Raw genomic sequence first — 21,862 nt, 5'->3', positions numbered from 1 at the left:
TTTAATTGTAGAAGCCTCTTCATGCAGTAAAATTCCTGTTCTTCAGAAATATCTTTAACAAAGGACAGTCTATAGCCCTGCAAAGAACCCCTAGAATACATTGAGATTCTTCCCAAAGAAAGAAAGAGTATTTGGGTTGAGTATCAGGAAGGGGTGCAGAGTAATGGTCTACAGAGGGAGAGGGGCTGGGAAGACAGGTGGATGAGAAATTAAAAATAACAAACAAATACTCAGTTATAAGAATTTATAGGAAAATCTACTGGCAAAAAGGGGATTTGTGGTTTTAGGCATCTTTGTAACAGGCGACTAGAGGGAGGGAAACAGCGCCCGCAAAGTGCAGAGACAGAACCTCAAGATAAAGAAGAGGAGCAGCTGCTCCCTGCTCTCATGCAGCTAGTCAGTGAGACGAAGACTCCCTTGAGCATCCACTACACCTCCAGCAACAAATACCCTTCACTGTGAGCTCAAGTATCAAGTGTCTAACCCGAGTGTTGCCGTGTTCAGCAAGTAGTTTTTCAGACCAGGACAAAAAGCAAGGAATGTCATTCTTTTTTCTTTTTTTTAAGTTTTTTTTGTTTGTTTTTTAATGCAAGAGCTGGGATATAGGCCAGAGGCACAGGAGGGTGAGAGAATTCACCAGAGACAGAGTGGGGAGCAGAACAGGCAGACGGACCAAAACACACTGCTGAGGGTGTTACAGGGCAGCCCCGACACAAAACGGGGTGCCTGACTCTGGGTCCTCACAAACGCGCTTAAAAGGACTTATCAATGCTCTACTGCAGGCACACGCGGAAGGTTAATAAAAGGTTTATTTACAAGGGAAGGGCAAATGAGGAAATGTACAGCTCAGGGAGAAAAGTGGGAGACAGTTTTAAATGAGTCCTACCCGATCCGCCGATCAGGCATCCCAAAATGACACTCTGAGAGCTGGCCGCGAGCCAGGAGCCGTGAAGCCAGGAGGTGAGCGAGAGAGAGCGAGCCCCCCAAGGCCCACATGTCTGGTTTTTATACCCAACCTGGCTGCTTAACTCCACCCTCAGGTCCCAGCCACCTTCCCTTTGGTGGTGATGGGATTTGTCTTTCCCAAAGTCCTGATGGCTTTGGCCTGGGGTGGGGGTGGAGTCCACAAAGCCTGCATGGAATTAGCTTAGGACATCCTTTCCCCCCTAACAAGGGGAGCAGTGGGCGAGACAGGAGAGGTCTGTCCCTCCATGTGGGTTGCTCACTGGCCGGCCAGGGATCAAACCTGTGCTGCAGAGGCCGCGGACAGCTTCACAGCGCTGCGCTCAACCCGCTGCGCCACTGGGGAGGCCCCAGGAATGTCACTCTTTACTCCTGTTTCTTATAGAAATCCCGTGTCCTTCTTTACTCTTGGTCCCAATTTTCTTTCTCCCGGCACTTCTCCATTTGCCCACATACTCCTCCACCAACAGTTCGTTTGCCTTTCCCTTACTCCCCTTTTGCCCTCAGCAATTTGTTATGTAGATGTGCTTCATCTCTTCCATTCTCTCAAATCTCCTTTCTTAGACTTTTTGGGGACATCTTGCCTTATCTATGGAAATGGAGATTTGAAAACTTATCTCACAAAATTGTGAAGAGCGAAACTCCATGTCTATGAAAAGGTTTTTGTTGGTTGTAAAAGCAAGTCAGATTACTGAGCAGTTATTATTAGAACTTGTGCACAAAGGATACAAAGGGTGGCACAAAGGGTTAAGACATAACCTATGAAGTTACCACGCAGCCACCGCAGCACGAGTTCAATCCCTGGCCAAGGAGCCACCCACATGGCGCAGCAGACCTCTCCTGACTCGCCCACTGTTCCCCTCAGCAGTATATTTCAGTCAATCTTCCTGTTCTGTTCCCCACTCTGTCTCTGGTGAATCCTCTCATCCCCCCCACACCTCTGCCCGGTACCCCAGTTCTTGTATGCATAAATAAATCTTTAAAAATAAATAAATATTGGGCCCCCCCAGTGGTGCAGCGGTTGAGCGCTGGGTTGTGAAGCTGCCTGCAGCCTCTGCAGCACCGGTTCGATCCCCGGCTGCTCCCCGGCCACCAGAGGAGGGTCCCACATGGCGCACAGACCTCTCCTGCTGCCCGCTGCTCCCCTTAGCAGCGTACTTGAGTCCTTCTATCTGTTCTGCTCCCTGCTCTGGCTCTGGTGAATTCTCTCACCCTCCCGTGCTTCTGACTGTACCCAGTGCTTGTATAAATAAATAAAAATAAATCTTTAATAAAAATAAATAAATATTAAATCCTTACACAATCCTATGAAGTAGGTAATCTTTTTCTTTAAACCTCAGTTTGGGGCACAGTCTTAGTTCATAGAAGAAGCTCAAGAAATATTAATCTTCTCTTTTTCTCATAGCCATCCCATGGGAGAAATAGGAGGCAGAGGCACCATAATAAAAGAGTATCAACAGAGGTGAAAAGTTTTGAAAGAAGTGGATGGTGTCTACCTCGCCTTTTTGTCACATGGGGCATCTTTTACGTAGTAAGACAACTATAAATCTATTCTCCCCCAAAAGTCTACTGCTCCTTGGAGCTCCTCTCTGCCACCCAGGACCCTGCCTCTCACCTCTGAAGTAGATGGACATGCAGAGTTGGGGTGGGGGGCTTTTGGGAGGTTCAATGTTGGCTGACTCTACAACCAGCCGCAGCATCTCGACCTCCTTCCTCTGTCCCTCTGAAGCGCCACTTCCTTCCTGGAGCACCTGGGCCCAGGGTTTCTCCTTATTCACAGGGCCCAGCAGAGTCCTGTGTGTGTTGCCTAGCAAGAGAGTCACTGTCACAAAGGCAGTTGTTCTTGGTTCTGAAGAGGAATTTAGGGGGTCCTTTGTGTGCATTAAGGCTTCTACTGCTTTAGGGTTGAACGTTGTGGGAAGAAACTACATCTTATCCAATGGTTAGTGTGACAATTATTAGGTATTTTTAAAATGTATGTTAGTTAAGCAAACACTTCCACAGCAAGCTGACTACAAATTCTAAAAGATGTGTGGCATTCAAAGACCAAGAACTTGGATGCATGATCATGGTGCTGCTATTGTTTTCTGCTGCAGCAGACTTTAAAGAAGACCTTCCTGACAGCTTATCTTTCTTTTTTACTTTTAAAGATTTCATTAACTTTAAAAAAAATATATTTATTTATTTATTTATTTTATACAAGAGCTGGGGTACAGGCCAGAGTAGTGGGAGGGTGAGAGGATTCACCAGAGACAGAGCAGGGAGCAGAACAGGCAGACTGACGAAATACACTGCTGAGGGGAGCAGTGGGCGAGACAGGAGAGGTCTGCCTCACAATGTGGGATTCTCCCTGGCCGGCCGGGAATCGAACAGGCCCTGCAGAGGCTGTGGACAGCTTCACAGCGCTGCGCTCAACCTACTGTGCCACCGGGGAGGCCCACAAGATTTCATTAACTTTTTAAAATATTTATTTATTATTTATTTATTTATACAAGCACTGGGTACAGTCAGAAGCGCAGGAGGGTGAGAGTATTCACCAGACCCACAGCGAGGAACAGAACAGGCAGACCGACGAAATACACTGCTGAGGGGAGCAGCGGATGGCAGGAGAGGTCTGAGCGCCATGTGGGACCCTAGCCCGGTGGCCGGGGATCGAACCAGTGCTGCAGAGGCTGCGGCAGCTTCGCAACCCAGAGCTCAACTGCTGTGCCACCAGGGAGGCCCTTCATTAACTTTTTAAAGTAATTCAGGAAGCTGGAAGCATCCCATTTAGCAAGTAGAAAGGCTCTGCAAGACGTTGCACAAAATGAAAGGGTTTTGTTTGTTTTTACTGTTATCAAGCTTGTTTTGTTTTATTTTGGTGACATTGGTTGATGATGTTGTGCTTCAGAGGTATAGGCTCTCTGCCTTCAGGTGTTGTTACCACACCTCATCCACCACCCAAGCACCCACAGCCCCCCACCACTGTCCTCTCCGTTCTCTTCCCTCCTGGCCTCAGATCCACTGTCAGATTTGTAGGGTTTGCTATTATTGATAGTTTGGCATTAGGTCACCTTTTGTCTTGTTTTTCCATATCTTCTTATGTTGCTTAGCATAATCTCCTACACCTCCATCCATGTTGTCACAAATGGCAAGAGTTTATCTTATATAAACTCCTGTGGTGGTATTCCATTGTGTATATACACCACATCTTCCTGATCCATTTACCTGTTTTTGGGTGCCTGGGTAGTTTCCAAATAGTGCTGCAATGAACATAGTGTTTCCTCCTTTTTCCAGTCTCTTCTCCAGCTTTTTCTTTTCTCCTTAGCTCCACCCTCCTCTGGGTGGGGCAGGGAACCTGGAACTTTCCCTTTTCCTGGGGACTACTCTGTTACAATAGGAGTGCATAGCTCCTCTCAAATTAGTGTTGTAGTATTCTTCCAGAAGATACCTAGGAATGGAATTGCTGGATCATATGGTAGATCCATTTTTAACCTTTTGAAAAACCTCCATAAAATTTTCCACAGGGGTTGGACCTATCTACATTCCCACCAACAGTGTAAGCCCTTTTTCTCCACATCCTCACCAGCACTTCTTGCTTTTGGTGTTTTTGATGTGGCCTATACTCACAGGTGGTATCTATTTGTGGTTTTGATGTGCATTTCCTGGATGATAAGTGATGATGAGCATTTTCTCATGTGCCTGTTGGCCATCTGAATGTCTTCTTTGAAGAAATGCCTGTTTAGTTCTTCAGCCCATTTTTTTGATTGTGGTGAATTTTTTGTTCTTGTTGAGTTGTATGAGTTCTTTGTGGATCTTGGATATGAGTTTCTTTTGGATGTATGGTGTGCAGATATATTTTTGCCCATTCAGTAGTGTCTTTTTGTCCATGAGAGTTAAGGGAATAAAGGGGAGGCCTTCCCCTTCAAAGTAGAGCCCAGACTACTTGGGGGTGGGAGTACCAATTCTAGAGCTTAACTCCTTGGCTTTCTGACCCCAGCAAGACCACTGTGTCCTTTCAATGCTACATGTGCAGATACTTCACTAGGCTGCTGAGAAAATGGAAAGGGTAATGCACTGTATCTGGCAAGAACACTACTAGATTTCAAGGTGGTAATTAACATGAAGGACACCAGCCTGTTTTAGAAGAAGAAAAATTTCCCTAGGAGTGGGTTGGATGGTGTCATGGAAGGAAAGACTCCTAGTGAAGTATCTGCACATGTAGCATTGAAAGGACACAGTGGTCTCTCATGGGCAGATCTGTGGTCTGATTGGCCTCTGTATTTCAGCACTCAGGCAAGTTTTGGGCAGATCTTTTTTTTCCTTTAATTATTTTTAATAGACTTAATTTTTTTTTTTAAGATTTATTTACGCATACAAGAGCTGGGGTACAGGCCAGAGATGCAGGGGGTGAGAGGATTCACCAGAGACAGAGTGGGGAGCAGAACAGGCAGACTGACCGAAGTACACTGCTGAGGGGAGCAGCGGGCAAGACAGGAGAGGTCTGCTGCTCCATGTGGGTTGCTCCCTGGCTGGCCAGGGATCGAACTCTTGCTGCAGAGGCTGCGGATTGCTTCATAGTGCAGTGCTTAATCCCTTGCACACAGGGAGGCCCAAATAGACTTAATTTTTTAAAAAGAAGTTTAGACTCAAAATATCCTGTATTTATTTGTTTGTTTGTTTGTTTGTTTTTGCTTTAGCTAAGATAGCAGAAGGGATGATTTATTGTACCCGTGTTACATTAAGCCATGACTTAGAAGGTCCAGAAGGTCACACACAGAGGTCCAGGGCAAAAGACAAAAAGGCATTCCTTTGGTGCGAGCAAGATGGGTCTCTCAAAGGTGGTCTTGTAACAGGGTGGTCCCCAGGAAAGGGGGAGGTTCCAGGTTCCCTGCCCCACCCAAGGGAGGGTGGAGCTGAGCAGGAAGAGGAGAAGCTGGAGAAGAGACTGAGGAAAAAAGGAAGCAGGATGAAGCCAGGAGACCTGGAGGAGGCACATGGAGCCTAGAGACACGTGAAGAAGCTGCGCTTGTCTTTTGGTCGTGGACGGGGTGACACAGATGTGGGTGAGACCCGTGGGGAGGTGACAATGGCAGCTTTTATCTTGATGTTGATTTTGCTCTTTTCCTTCCGGGCTAGTCCGGTTGTTTGTGACCCTTTTCTGTGGGTCCCCACTGGAAGATGCTTTAGACTTGTAGCAGGCTTTGGGGCCTTGCTCTGGGCCGATCCCATATGGATGAAGTTTTACCCACGAGGGGACGGGTAACTTTGGGTGCTTCATTTAGAAACTAGGCTCTTTGCCTTACCTGTATTGTTTCCTAGTTTTTATTAAAGTTCCTTCCCATTAAAGTCTCATATGTTTTGTGTTGATGCGGCGAATGGCAAAACCCATTTAGAATAGACAATAGGCAGGTTTGCGGGGTTTGGGCTGACCCTCTCCCTGTCCTATAACAGTCTCTCAAAGGTGGTCGCTGTGATGAGATGGTATTGGGTGTTTAGGTCCACCGAGACAAGTTCCAGATAGTATAGCATTCGGTCCAACAATGTGTACCAGCATCTCTGGCTTCTGGCTTTCTTTATTTCTGCTCCTGCGGCTTCCACGGCTATCACAGCTGCTACCTTACTTGGACCCCTGCCTCATCTTTCTTTTTTATCAGCTTCAGTCTGCGCATTCTCTTCTTTCTCCGCTCGGCTCTCATAGCGCAGAGGCTTCCAAGAAGATGGTGCTAAGGCCGAGAGAGGAGCAGCTTTTTTGTTTTTATTGTGGGTGTTTCTGAAGGGCAAATTTTCAGCGAGTACCTGGTGGGGCGGAGGGCAGCCAGCTCCCACCCAGGTGGACAGTCGGTTACGCCCCCTCCCAGCGCCGACCAGGTAACAGGCAAAGGCACAATGAAATGGCGAGAGCGAGAATACGGCCCAGGAGCCAGCCTCCGCCTTCGCCCTAGCTTCCTAGTCGCAAATGCAGGAGGCAGAAACTCCCGACTCCTGCTGACTTTCCCTCTCCGCGAGCCGCCTGCGGTCTGGGGTCTCTTCCTGATGTTGTGGCCGCCGTTGCATCCTTTCCGGGTTTCCCCGCTCACCGCCCCTCCCGTCCCAGGGGAAGATCCGTTTCCGCGTTTTGTTTGGTTCCGGGAGCGCCGGGGCGTGGAGGCGGTAACGCGCACGCGCACTGCGATCCGGCCCGGGCCAGGCGCGCGGCCCGACGATTGCGGGTGAGGGAAGGTCGGCCCCGGCGGGGTGGCGGGCCCTGGGGGTCGGGGCGGGGGTGGGAGCGGGAGGGGGCCTGGCGAGGTCCTCGGGGCCCCGGGCATGCCGAGGCCGGGGACTGGAGCCCGGGACTGGGAGATCCGGACCCGGACGGGCGTGTGGGTCTGGGGAGGCACTTGGGCCGCCGTGACGCGGGAGCCCCGCCGGCCCGGGCGGGCGGGCGGGCGCTGGGCTGCTCCTCCTCGTCGCGAACTCGCGGTGACCTTGGCTAACTCGGTTCTTCTCGCCGAGCCGGCGCCTTCAGCGATTACGCGCGAATTTTAAGCTCTGCCTACTAGATGGGCCGTTTTGAGGTTCACTGGCGAGACCCCATCGGGGTACCTGGAGCGCCGGGCGGTTTGCCGGGGCTGCTTCACCTGGGGTGAGGGAGAGCGCTCCTGGGGACTGCGCCCGGGCAGTAGGCTGTGGGGAGGGCCTCTCCCGTGTATGTGTTAAATACTCTGGAGTATTATGAAGTAGTTGCAAAACTGTTACTTACCATTAAACAAGAAACCTCGAGGAAATGAGCGCTTGCTGGGATTAGCTTCCTTGAGGCCCACGTTGCTGGCTGTTACTGGGATGCTCAAACTCTGGCTGCCCAGCCGGCTCTGTGAAGCTTTAGAAAATGCAGCAGGGGACACCCTTAGCTTTGGAAGAATTAACTTTCCTGATTCGTGTTTGTCAAAACCCTTCCAGCCCACTTAGGAAATTGTGGTACTGGATAAGCAAGTCTTCATATTTGTCCACATGAGGCCTTTGTCCACTGTGAAGTCGCTTAGCTTTCCTGTTAAGGAATTTTGCAGAGTATGAGGAGTATTGAGTATGAGTATGAGTATTGAGTATGAGGAATTCAGGGCATCATAGCTTTGTTTTTTTTTTTTTTTAAATAGAGGCATGTTTTATTTATTTATTTGGTTTTTTTTTTTTTAAATAGAGGCATGTTTTATTTATTTATTTATTGTTTGTTTGTTAGTTTTTGTTTATACAAGCACTGGGTTCAGTCAGAAGCGCAGGAGGGTGAGAGAATTCAACAGAGCCAGAGTGGGGAGCAGAGCAGGCAGGACTGAAGTACACTGCTGAGGGGAGCAGCGGGCGGCAGGAGAGGTCTGCGCGCCTTGTGGGACCCTCCTCCAGTGGCCGGGGAGCAGCTGGGGATCGAACCGGCGCCGCAGAGGCTGCGGGCAGCTTCGCAACCCAGCGCTCAACCGCTGCGCCACCGGGGAGGCCCATCATAGTTTTTGGTTTTTTTGTTTGTTTGTTTGTTTTGTTTTGTTTTGATTTTTGTGGTGATGTGGAATCTCAGGAATCCTCCCTTTGTGGGTGAGGGTCTACTACAATATATAAGGGCTGTTCAATTATGAATGATAAGGTCACAAAAGAAGCATATTAGATACGTGAGATTAGAAGACAATTTAGAATGTTTGAATTGACTTAAATTGAAACTTTTCATTACAGGTGATGACCAGCATGCAGACACCTCTTTGACTTGCTGCCCCTCTACTGACATGGCCCACCGGGGTGGGGAGAGGGACTTCCAAACTTCAGCACGACGCATGGGCACCTCCCTGCTCTTCCAGCTTTCAGTGCACGAAAGGGAACTGGACTTGGTTTTTCTGGATCATAGCTATGCCAAGCCATGGAGTGCCCACCCAGATGCCAGTAGTGCCCGCCCCACCCGCATGCTCTTTGTTACTCCCCGAAGGCAGCATGAAAGTACCATGTGAGTTTGGGCTTCTCTTTTAAAGGCTACCATGGGCCCTGACTGGGCAGTGATCATATGGTGGGCATTAGAGAGAATTTTATTGGGGAAGATCACATGGGGGCTTGGATGTTTATTCTGACATCTCTGATAAGCAGCAGGAGGATATCAGACCTATATGTAGACACATGTATTCAAGGTATTTTATGATTTAGGAAAGCAAAGTGTTCAAAGGAAGACAACTAACCTTTCCTACTTAAATAATAGGATTTGAATGGAAACAGGAATGTGAAGATGATTATGTAACTGGTGAAGGAAAAGACTGAAGAGTTGATTTAAAAAATTGCCATACAGAATCACTTATTCTTTTAATTCAGTGTCCTGTTCCAAAAGTGTACTGTTCCAACATTAGCAACAATTAAGTTTTTTCTGTCGGTAGTTTTGCATCTCCTGACTTTGCCTGCAATTTAGGAGCATTGTCCCAAGACCTTTCTTTCTTAACTTGTTAGAGAATAGTGACTTTTATTTGATTTTTTAAAAAATATTTATGCATAAAAGAACTGGGGCACAGGCCAGAGGTGTGGGAGGTGAGAGGATTTACCAGAGACAGAGCTGGGACCAGAATAGGCAGATCTACTGAAATATACTGCTAAGGGGAGCAGAGGGCAAGACAGGAGAGGTCTGCTGCACCATATGTGTCAGCTCCCTGACTGGGAATTGAATTCATGCCACAGTGGCTGGTGATAGCTTGATAGCACTGCGACTTTAACAACCCTATGCCACCAGAGCAGCCCTTAACTAGAATTTGAAATCTTCTCTTACTTAGGTAATAGTTTGTTGCTGACAGTGAAACTCCTTGTTCATATTTCATTATATTTCTCTTAAAATAAGATTCTATGGACTTGGTCATTTCAGTACTTAGAAAATTATTTGCTCTTATAAACTGTCTTCACATATAGACCCTGAAAGTAGTTGTTGGGATATGTTTTAGGAATGCTTTAATAGGCCACTGTAGTTGGAAGATGGTTGCAATAGGGATTAAGTTAGAGCTGGGGAGAAGTTGTCAGAGGCTACCAGCTCATGTAGAAATTTATTTCTAAGAGTGCCAAGAAACCATTGAAAGATTTTAAGTTAGAGATTAGGTCTGTATTTTGAAAAGATCACTTTGAATTTTTGTTGGATAGATCCTGTAGAGGACTGGAATAGAGGAAAACCTTCAAAGAGGCCATTTCATTAGTGGGACCCAGAGATTAAAATAACTTGGAGAAAAATGGATGGCCTTGATGTATATATCATAGGTAGAGCCAGTAGGATCTTCTGTGATTGATTGGAAAGAGGAGTCAGGTAAAGGACAAAGGTGAAATTAAGATGACTTTTAGATTTTTGTCTTGAGTAGCTGTGGTGACATGAGTTGGGAAATATTGGTGGAAAGGTAGATTTGGGATGGTGAAATCAGGAGTGCTTATAGGCTGATAAGCCCAAGTCCCTAAGCCCAGCATCTCATCCAGAGAAGATAAATCATCTCTTTCACCCATCACCACATTTAGCTGCGAATATTTCACTTCATTTCATAATAAAGTAATTATTCCAGTCATTGGAAATGGGTAAGATTATCAAGATTCAAAAAGTTAAAGTGAGGTTTGGTACACAACTAGTAGACTGGTGTAGTATTTTGGGTGACAAAAGTGGTACAGTAAATCCTCGTGGCACTAGGATTTCATTAAAATATGAAAGACCCTTCAGATGTCCATTTCTATTTTTGTACTGGGATCCTTACCACATGTGAGTTAATAGCGAAGGTGTCTGCATTCCAGATGATCTGTATTAGGCAATCATAGGCTTTTAAAACATGCAGTTAACTGCTGGTTGATTGCTGATGAAGGGGAAAGTTTGCGTGAATGATTTAAAACTTGAGACCAGCACTGTCCAACAGAATTTTCTGCACTAATAGACATGTTCCATGTGCTGCCCAGTGTGGGAGACGCTAGCCAGACATGTCTATTGAGCACTTGAACTGTGACTAATATGACTCAGGAACTGAGTATTTTATTCTCTTTAATTTATATTTAAATAGTTGCATGTGGTTGTCACTACTATGTTAGAAAGCAATCTAAGCAATCAGCTAGTTGCTTATGGAATATATTTGCCTTTTTTGAAGGAAATTTGCTTTTTGTCAGTTTTTGCCATAGACTTACCTTAAAGTGATTTTGTGTTCTCCTAGCAGATCAAACACCAGTATGTCAGAGGTCAGAAATCTAGACAGTATAGGAAAGATAACTTTGGATCAAAATTTTCTTGTGAATATATAATGGAGTTCATATATACTTTAAAGCTGGCTATATTCAAGAGACATTTTTGGGCAATCAGGTTATTGTTAATTAAGCTATATTGGGTAAACTACATGTCCTATTTATTTCCTCACCTGTTTACAGTGAATCAGATGTCCCAATAGATGTAGAGACAGTCACATCAACTCCTGTGCCACTCTACGACAATCAGAAGGCACGCACCGTGATGAATGAGTGTGAGCGCCACGTTATCTTCGCCAGGACCGATGCTGATGCCCCTCCACCTCCAGAGGACTGGGAGGAGCATGTGAACAGGTAGGCTGCTCCTCAGGGGACTGTCACTACACGGTTAATGGTCACTGCACTGTAAATTTTTAATCATCACTTTCATTGAAATACATTTTTTAGGAGCTTATTTCATTTGCATCCATACAGTTAGAATGTTCTCCTAACTTTCAGCTCACTATTTAGTGAGCTTCTCAAGAGCAGGGCTTCCATCTCAGCCATCCTTGTATCCCTAACAATTAGGACATTGCCTGGTATGAAGTAGGAATAGAATAAATGTTTATTGAATAAATAAGTGAATTAAAGTTAGTTGTGACTAACTCTGTAGCTTATACAATACATAATGATATGGAAGTTACCTACACTATTAAAAAAAGCAACAAAAACATTAAACATGTACATTTGTAAGATACTATGTTTATGTGCTATAACTAGGACACTGAAAATGTTCTGGAGTCTTGTGAAAAGCTAACATGTTTGATTTAAATGGCTTTTAACAATGGCTATGCAATCTTTGGTTCTGAGGGATTATTTCAGCCCATTTTCATGACTTAGCTGGCTAGTTTTATTCCTAGTGCTGAGGACTCACTAGAGTACTTTAGGTCATTGTTGTTCGTTTGGCAGATACTTAACTAATTTATGAATTATGAAGATTAAATTCATATACCATACAGTTCACCTATTGAATGGTGTACAATCAATGGCTTTTAGTATATTTGCCACCACAGTCAATTTAATGAACATTTTCATTACCCTAAAATGAAACTGTTAATAACATTAACAGTTACTTCCCATTTCTCCCCAACCCTTAACAGCCCCTGGCAACCAACAGTCTACTTTCTAGCTTTCTAAAATTGCTTTTTCTGGATGTTTTCATTTAAAAACAATCATGCGATATGTGACCTTAGCATAATGTTTTCAAGGTTCATTCGCATGGTCGTGGGTGTCAGTATTCATTCCTCTTTGTTACAGAATATACTGCATTTGGTTTATCCATTTATCCACTGATGGATATTTTGATTGCTAACGCTTTTTGGCTATTATGAATAATGCTGCTGTGGGCATTCGTGTACTTGTTTTGATGTGGAGATGTTTTTTCAGTTCACATATGTATAGGAGTGGAATTGCTGGTCATAGTAACTCAATGTTTAACTTTTGTGGAACTTCCAGACTTCCCAAGGGCCTGTACCATTTTACATTCCCACCAGCAATGTATGAGAGTTGGCAGTTATTCTACATTCTTGCCTACACTTGCTACTGTCTATCTTTTTAAAAAGTTATTGCTGTCACCATTCTAGTGAATGAAATGACCGCATGTGGTTTTAATTTGCCTTTCCCTGATGGCTCACTATCTCTGTGTTTATCTGCTATGTATAAGGAAATGTTAAAGTCCTCACATCAGGAATTAGTAGGTGTCAAGCTTGCCATAATGTTGGAGAGCTCTTATTTTATAATAATTGAAAAAAAGGTTAATTTGGTAGGAAGAAGAGTAGGAAAGTTTGAGGTAATTTTATGATTTAGAGTCTGGCCAGAAGCAGGGAATGAGATTGAGCAGGTATGCTTGTGTGATCAAGGTAAGAGCTATTGAAGGAGCAGCATATTTGTACCTAAGTTGAAGGGCTTGTGAAGAGTTGTTTGGGGTCTTGAATTGTAATTAATGTGCCCCAAGTAGGACCATTGTTCTGTAGATCTTCAGATAAAGAGGAAAACTACAAATGACCATCAACTACTGGAACACCACAGGAGTTGATGAACTCAGCGAAACAGTTTATCTTCATTGTTACAGTTAATAACAGTAAAATATAATGGCAATGGTAGTAATAAAAAAAAGCTGCCACTTACTGAGTGCTTTCTAGGTGCCAGGCATTGTGCCAAGAGCTTCATACATATTATATCTATTTTAATCCTCATAGTAACTCTCTAAGGTATATCTTTCTAAAATTGCTTAAACAATTCAGAGTTTAAGAAACCTTAAGAAGTGATTGTGTATTTGTTCAAAGGAAGCAATTTGACTCCAGAGCCCAGCGTTCTTGACTACTGCACCCCTCTTTAAAGGGAGTAAAAAAAGAGGCCTCCCTGGTGGCGCAGGGGTTAAGATGCAACCTATGGAGCAATCTGCAGCCACTGCAGCACAAGTTCGATTCCCAGCCGGCCAGGGAGAAACCCACATGGTGGGACAGGCCTCTCCTGTCTCGCCCGCTGTTCCCCTCAGCAGTGTACTTCGGTCCATCTGTCTGTTCTGTTCCCTGCTCTGTCTCTGGTGAATCCTCTCACTCTGCATCTCTGGCCTGTACCCCGGTTCTTGAATAAAAATAGATAAATCTTTAAAAAATAAAAAATAAGAAAAATAAAGGTAGTAAAAAGAGAATAATTAGTGATGGCCGCACAAGGTAGCCTCACAGTTACGTGTCCCTTTGTGGTGTTATTGTTGTCTTGTCCTCAGTTTGCAGTTTCCCAAACTGCGTTGGAGAACTCAATGGTGTTTTTTTATCATTTCACCCAGTGTCATCATCAAGAGGTTTTTGGGGCTCCTTTATGCTCATCAAAGCCATCAGAGACTTAATATACACATGAATACCAAGTTTCTTAATTTGTAAGGAGAGATATAACTGAAAGGCAAATGAGATACTGAGGTGACCTGGCTAGAGCCTTCATTCACAGTGGGATAGTCAGGGAAGCCATTCTATTCCAGAAGTGGATGGCGAGTGGAGAGACCTCTCCTTCCACAGGTAGCTGGATGAGCTACCTTTCCTCACAGGAAAGTCCTGCAGAGTAATACAGATTCTTTTTCTTTTTTCTTTTAATTTTTATTTATCTTTGCATAGAAGTACTGGGGTATAGGCCAGAGGCAGGAGGGTGAGAGGATTCACCAGGAACAAAGTGGGGAGCAGAACAGGCAGATTTACTGAAATACACTGCTGAGGGGAGCAGCAGGCAAGAGACAGGAGAGGTCTGCTGCACCATGTGGGTTAGGTAACTGGCCAGGGATCTAACTCAGACAGTTGGGGTGGGCCATCTCTGTGGTAGCCCTTAGACTTAATCTGTAGGCCACCAGGGAAGTCTTTTTTCCATCTTTTTCCATTTGAACCTCCATCCTTCTGTTATAACAGAGGGATTGATATGATTAATTAGTGTTCAGTTTCTCTCACATGATTTGTGTTTTAGTGGCTGAGATTATAGAAGCATCCTTCTCTCATTAGCATCAGACTTATAAACTATCTCTTCAGGTAGGTCACTTTGCATTGCACACAGCTAATTTCATTATTTGGTGATACTTACTGACTAGTTTTTTAGTCACTGTTTTTTACCTCATCCCCAACTTCTGGATCTTTAGCCTCTTTGGACTTTGCAGTTCTCTCTTCTCTGATTATAGTCATCTTGTTGCCATTCTTTCCTTTGACTTGATTGTTAAATTGCTGCTTCCTTTCTTCCTGTATAAAATCATGTAAAATTACAGTTTCCTACATGAAGAATTCATGGTCTATAGGATAGCTCCCTAAAAGTGTTATTTTCCCTCAGAGAGCTTACGGATGTCCCTCTCAATGGAGTCAGAAACTTAATTTCCCTTTTTAATGTCCTTTTTTTGCTCCTTTTGATAGCTTTAGATAGTTTTCTATGTAGACAACATGAGGCCCCACCTGACTGGCTTCTCTAGTAATGCCTGATATTTTATGAAATAGTTTAAGTATCCCCCTTAACCTCATTTAATTTTCTAGGGTTGGCAAGCTGGCTCATGTACCATATCTGGCCCATTGCTTATTTATGTATGGTCCACGATTTAAGAATGGTCTTTACACTTTTATGTGGTTGAAAAAAGATCAACAGATGTGTAGCTTTCATATTTCAGTGCCCATAAATAAACGTTTTATTAGAACACAGTCATGCCTCTTCATCTGCTTGTTGTCTCTGACTGCTTTTGCACAACAGCTGCAGAATCAAACGGTTTGTTTCAGACACCATGTGACCCACAAACTGAAGTTGATATCTCCAGTCCTTATCGAAAATGTTTGCCGACCTCTGGTCTAGATCATGTTCTTAGGGCTCCCTCCATGCCAAAGTCCTGTGACTCGGAAACCTTTGAAAATTATTTACATTTGTTGGTATAGTAGTGTTATCCTGAAGAAGTTGGGCCAGCTTTTCTTCCACAGATGTTTGTCAAATGCATACTTGTTCAGAGTCATTAATAAAATATTCCTAATACATGATTGCTCAAATGGATTTTAGGACATTTCCAACTTTTCAATAAAAGAATTAATGTTGTGCAACAGGTCGTCTTAACTTAGATACCAGAACTTCTGAATTTAGCCAAAAAAAGAAAGCTATCCTCTTTTTCTAAATTTACTCTAATTGCTTCTCAATATTGTATGTATGTTTGTCTTATTCTTAGGTTGAACGTTTGAAATTTTGAGTCTAAGATTTGTGACTTGTTTATTTTCCCTTTCTTCCTTCACTCTCTTCCTGTTTTCCTTTTCCCCTTCATTCCTTCCTTCCTTTCTCCTAGTGTTTAAACAAAGAATTTTTATAATCTCAATAAGAAAAGTGTGACCTATTCAGTCTCTGTGTTCTCACTCTGTTTGAATTCTGCTTAAAAAAATACTTTAGACATTCTGGTATTAAATTGATCTCCCTTGAAACAGTCTCAGAGAAAGAATACCTTTGAAAATATCAGACTTCCCTGGAACAGCCCAGTGTGACTTTTTAGCTGCTTTGGATAGGATGAACCAGAGGTCAGGATATAATTCAGGTTCAGTCAGAGCATGGAGAAAATAAGATTTCTGATCTCATCTAAGAAATAAAGAAAAGGTATTTTTGCACTCACAAGAATTGAATAGGTTTAGGTGGGGGGATTATGTTGACTCACCACAGTTCCCATCAGCTATTTGACTGTTTAGACTTGTATTTAAAATTCTGTCTCCTGTTTTTAAATTTTGCTTTAATTATATCTCTTGCATGCTCTTTACCTTAATCTTGGGTTAGATCATTTTTTATTCTGCCCACTTACTTTTCCAGCCCCCCTGAAGCTGACAAAATATAGAGAACATGTTTTAATTCATGAATCACTTTGTTAATATATCCACCAACAATCTTAAGAACTTTTGAGGGGATTTTAGACTCTCAACATTGTGGCTTTTAGATTTAATTTCAACTGTCTTTGGTGTATTATAGTAATTTTCAAATAGTTTTCTAGTTCCTCTCTCATTTTGTTCATATCATTTTCCTTGGTCCCATCATTTTGGGCTTCAGAATAAATACAGAGTAAGAAAAACAAATAGAGAAAACATCCTGTTATATAATAAAGAACAGGATAATTTTGGAAATGTTGTTGGTGCCTCATAAATAAATTATACTTCATTCTGTGTTCTTGGAATTAAAAGTTTACAACATGATCAATAGACTGTGAGAAAACTCAGGAGACTGTTGTACCTAAGGAAGTTGTATTTGTTGCTTCACCTGTTTGATTATCAGTGAGCATTGTTGCTGAGGGTAAGGATACAGTGTGGTACCATTTTCTTTTTTTTTTTTTTTAGTGTGGTACCACTTTCAAGTTGTCATGGATTCTTTTTACATATTCTTTTCAGGGAACTGGAAACTTGAGTGCCATAGTACAGATGCCTTTGTGCCATAGATAGTTGTATGACTATGTGTGTACATAGGTAGATGTATATGTATATGGTGGGGAAGGGAGGAGTGGTCACTGTAACTGGTGATAATAGTTATAAAGGACACAACCTAAATGCCCACCAATAGGGTAGAACCAGACATTAAAAACAAAAAGGTGTATTAACATGAAAATAAATTGTGTATCTCCATGGAACTTTTTCAAACTACGTGTGAATATCCTTGTTGAATATATTACCACCATCACCAAATCTCTAAGCCCACCTGAGAATCTCTACATAAGAGAGATACAACTCATGTGGTATGGTGTGCATTTAAGTAATGAGAAGGTGGGGCCTCCCCTGGTGGCACAGGTGGTTGAGCACCACGCTGTGAAGCTGTCCACAGCCTCTGCAGCACCGGTTTGATCCCGGCTGGCCGGCGAGGGTCCCACATGGCACAGCAGACCTCTCCTGTCTCGCCTGCTGCTCCCTTCAGCAGTGTATTTCATCAGTCTGCCTGTTCTGTTCCCCGCTCTGTCTCTGGTGAATCCTCTCACCCTCCTGCACATCTGGCCTGTACCCTGGTTCTTGTGTAAAATAAATAAATAAATCTTAAAAAAAAAAAAATAATGAGAAGGAAAATGAGTCTGTAGACTAATGGTCTAGAGCTGCTGGGGTCCCTACAAGCCTTCCTGGTCCCAAGATCCTGAATCCCAGCATTGACTCAACATTAAACAGGAATTAAGTCTTGAGAACTAGCAGGAAAAGGATAATTCCAGGAAATCTAAAACTGCTTCTTGTACCCCAGAAGGGAGTTTCAAAAGGGTGGGAAGCTTTAGAGGTTAAGAAGGGATTGAGCTGTAGCAAAGGAAATTACTGAAGTTAGAGGACGCTTCTGAAGTATTCTGTGATCATGGACTTCAACTGCTCTCATATTTTTTGCCCCATCAATAATCACAGCTAACTTGAAGTTTTTATTGCTAGAAGGAACCTTAGAGAATCATTTAGGCTATGTCTATTTTATAGTCAAGGCGACTGAGGTCACAGATCCAGTTCTTTATTGTAGAGCTGGACAGAGTTCTGGCTTCTACCAGGTGTTCTCCTAGATTATAACTGTGATAAATTAGAAAGCCGGAGATGTGGTAGGTGGAGACTATTTTATAGAAGAGAAAGACGTTGAGCCATTATTTTCCTTCTTTCTAGAGATTTTATTCTAATTTCCAAGGACAGTGGTTATAACAAAAGTTAATTTGTCCTCTGACTTTATATTTACTGATGACCTATGATGGGAAGGAAGGTAGTCTGTTAAAAAGTTAGAGAAATTAAGATTGTTGTTTCAGATCGCTTCCCTGCAGTTTGACCACCCTCATATGGTAAAAGGCTTAGCGTACAGTTGAGTCTAAATCATGTTTCAGTGTCCTCAGTACTCATCTGCTTAGTATGAGAGGAAGTGTTAGAGTTTGGGTCTGTGCTCACCTGTTCACGGGACTCAGACTATAATGAGAACGTATTTATTCAGCAGATGTTAAAATCCCTACTGTGTGTTAGGTACTGTTTTACATGCTGAAATATAGTACTTAAGTAAATTCAATATCTCCCTCCCGCCCCCCACCATCTTAGCCTTTACGTTCCAGCAGGGGGAGACAGACTAAACAAATAAATAAAATGGACAGAATGTGAGGTGGTGATACAGCTGGACAAAGGGGTAGGGAATCCCAGGGTGGGAGTTTCATAGGTGAGTTAGGGGAATCCTCAGTAGAAGGTGACATTTGAGCAATGACCTGAAGTGTCCCCTACTGTTTCAGGTGGAGGGAATCGAGGACAAGGACCCACTATCTGATACAGGAGTGTGCGAGATCTGTGGGGGTGAGCAGGGGGAGGGGAGTTAAGGGTCAATGCGGTTGAAGCTCAGTAAGTAAGAAGCAGTCATGGATAATGAGGTTGGAGAGGCAGTGCGTCCAGACTGCCCACTGCAGGGCTTTTAACTGACTGACTGGGGTCACTGAAGGACTTTGAGCACAGTGACATGATCTCACTTATTTTTTTTTTAAATATATTTATTTATGCATACAAGAACTGGGGTATATAGGGGCCTCCCCGGTGGCGCAGCGGTTGAGCGCTGGATTGCGAAGCTGCCCACAGCCTCTGCAGCTCTGGTTTGATCCCCGGCCACCGGGCGAGGGTCCCACATGGTGTGCAGACCCCTCCTGCAGCCCGCTGCTCCCCTCAGCAGTGTATTTCTTCGTCAGCCTGCCTATTCTGTTCCCTGCTCTGGCTCTGGTGAATTCTCTCACCCTCCCTTGCTTCTGACTGTATCCAGTGCTTGTATAAATAAATAAATAAATCTTTAAAAAAAAAAAAAAAAAAGAACTGGGGTATAGGCCAGAGGTGTGGGGGGTGGGGTGAGAGGATTCACCAGAGAGAGAGTGGGAAGCAGAACAGGAGATTGACTGAAATACACTGCTGAGGGGAGCAGCGGGCGAGACAGGAGAGATCTGCTTCACCATGTGGGTTGCTCCTTGGCCGGGAATCGAACTCATGCTGCAGTGGCTGCAGATTACTTCATAGTGTGGTGCTTAACCCCTTGTGTCACAAGGGAGACCCTAGATAGATACTTTTAAATCACTGATTTTTCCTAATATTTTGATAATTTTATTTTTTCGATATTTAACTTTAAAATTTTTTTTTGGTGTAGAGTGATCCAGACTTTCTTTTCCTTTTGGTTGTCAAAGCTCTGCTTACTTTATCCCTATTGATTTCAAATTCTATCTTGATCTCATTTAGGTCTGGCATTTACTTAAATTTAACCACCATTTTATTTTTATGGTAGGAAGAGCTGGTCAGCAAATATTAACTGGCATCTTCTGACCAGAGTTGGAGTGTCAGTGCAGTTAAGGTTGCCAGTGGGATAGAGAGGGTCTTTAGTAAGGTCCATACCACTGTGTTAGGTGTGATGAGGTGGGAACAAGAACAGGACAGGTTGTGGGCCTCCCCGGTGGCTCAGTGGTTGAGCGCTGGGTTGCGAAACTGCCCGCAGCCTCTACAGCGGGGGTTCGATCCCCGGCTGCTCCCCGGCCACCGGAGGAGGGTCCCACATGGCGTGCAGACCGCCCACTGCTCCCCTCAGCAGTGTGCTTCGGTCCTTCTGCCTGCTCTGCTCCCCGCTCTGGCTCTGGTGAATTCTCTCACCCTCCCGCCTTTCTGACTGTACCCAGTGCTTGTATAAATAAATAAAAATATTAAAAAAAAAAAAAAAGAACAGGACAGGTTCATAGATGCAGGGAGTTTGTAACTTAGTTGGAGGAGGATACACAAAGCCTTCAGGAGACAAGGGAAACCTGCATATGCCAGTGTCATACGCTGGATAATAAAATGTTAATTGGTATGGAACAGACAATTCAAAAATAAATTTGTTAAACCTGCTATATACAAAAAATATAAAAACTCTACATGAAAAGGAAGAGATGTTAGTGTGGGGCATAATGTTGGAAAGTGGAAAAATAACCTCTTCACTGGTTATAATTCTGTTATATTTTTGTTCTCAAATAGCCCTCTTATCGTAGTCTGAGATTTTAGTACATTAAAATGCTTGCTTATCCTGTCTGGCATTTTGTGTGAAAAATTAAATTTGTGAAATTCAAATATATCTATCTCTGCAATGGTGTCATGCTTTTATTTGCTAATGAGATTATTTTTACCACCAGGAAAATAATTAGCTTTGGTTGCACTGAAAGGACTTTGTGACTGGTTTTCGCTTACAGTGTGTAAACTAACACAGTGAATCACAAATGAGGTGATTCATTGGCAACATCGGGACCAGAATCTAGGTCTTGTGTTTTAGGTCAGTGTTCTTAGGCTAAGCTACTTCAAATTACACTGTTTCATGGTGACAAGAAAAAAAGAACATATGACCTTTTTTATGCAAAGTATGTGCATGGGGAGTGTCTCAGGGTCTGACTTTAACTCCTCAGAGTTTCCCTTATAGGACTGGCTGGACCATGGCCCAGAATAAGCTATTCAATAAGATCCTCAAAGCTCTGCAGTCTGATCGACTTGCCCGCTTGGCCAACGAAGGGGTAAGGCTCCAGAAATCTGTCCATCTGTCCATGGGGGGCTCTCCCTAGTTTTCACTGACTTGACTGATTTGTTAGCCCTTTACCCCCAGTTGTTGACAGGGTAGCCTTCATGTTTTATGACTCCACCTAACATCTTTCAGGCTTGCAATGAGCCAGTGCTACGCCGTGTTGCTGTGGACAAGTGTGCAAGGAGAGTTCGACAAGCTCTGGCAAGTGTAAGCTGGGACACTAAATTGATCCAGTGGCTGCACACCACTCTGGTGGAGACCTTGAGTCTGCCCATGCTGGCAGCCTACCTGGATGCTTTGCAGACACTAAAAGGGAAGGTAAGGCTATACTTGGCTTTTCCCCTGTCCTGGGGTAGCCAGCCTCTGCTGTGGGTTCTGAAAGTGGGATTGGCAAAGTCATTGCCTGGTTAACCTGGAGGGCATGATTAAGCTAACGGCTTGCTATTAAAAATAGGAGACATGGTGTCATTACACATTTCTGTCTGGTGTAAACATCTTCAACCCTGCTGTCTCCAGTGTGGGGCCTGAAAACCAGAGTATACCTTTAGTTTCTGCTGCACTGTAGCCTGTGGTTTAAGTCACCTCTGAGGTGAGATGAGAATTATGGAGAAGGTGAAGGATTTACCAGGGAATAGTATCGAGAGGGGGGCAAGGAGCAGACCCTCGGTGCTTAGAATATGCAGGTCAGGGTGGGGAGATGCTTCCAAGCTGTGAGGCA

The 21,862-nt window shown here is 43.8% G+C and overlaps 2 protein-coding genes across 7 annotated transcripts in view; one reads left to right on the top strand and one right to left on the bottom strand.

Moving 5' to 3' along the window:
- Positions 1-2,756, bottom strand: part of FER1L5 (fer-1 like family member 5) — a 48,345-nt gene extending 45,589 nt beyond the window's left edge. The window contains 1 exon segment of the mRNA XM_054701880.1: positions 2,579-2,756. Coding sequence (XP_054557855.1) covers positions 2,579-2,663 — 85 coding nt within the window. The 5' untranslated portion in view covers positions 2,664-2,756.
- A 4,361-nt stretch (positions 2,757-7,117) lies between these two features.
- The window catches only part of KANSL3 (KAT8 regulatory NSL complex subunit 3), a 55,024-nt gene continuing 40,279 nt past the window's right edge, over positions 7,118-21,862 (top strand). For 5 of the 6 annotated variants that reach the window (XM_054701879.1, XM_054701877.1, XM_037527876.2 and 2 more), the window contains exons 1-5: positions 7,118-7,154; positions 8,644-8,908; positions 11,320-11,490; positions 21,046-21,136; positions 21,277-21,462. In XM_054701879.1, the coding sequence (XP_054557854.1) occupies positions 8,694-8,908; positions 11,320-11,490; positions 21,046-21,136; positions 21,277-21,462 (663 nt within the window). In that variant the 5' untranslated portion in view covers positions 7,118-7,154; positions 8,644-8,693. Of the gene's footprint in view, positions 7,155-7,388; positions 7,571-8,643; positions 8,909-11,319; positions 11,491-21,045; positions 21,137-21,276; positions 21,463-21,862 lie in introns of those variants that run through there. The other variant, XM_037527875.2, reaches the window with a different exon arrangement.

The sequence above is a fragment of the Talpa occidentalis genome, unplaced genomic scaffold, assembly GCF_014898055.3.
Source record: "Talpa occidentalis isolate TD23 unplaced genomic scaffold, MPIMG_talOcc4v2.1 talOcc4.5, whole genome shotgun sequence".
In the NCBI taxonomy this organism is placed as follows: domain Eukaryota; kingdom Metazoa; phylum Chordata; class Mammalia; order Eulipotyphla; family Talpidae; genus Talpa; species Talpa occidentalis.
The sequence above is the reverse complement of the archived record's forward strand: the minus strand, read 5'-3'. Positions and strand labels throughout refer to the sequence as shown.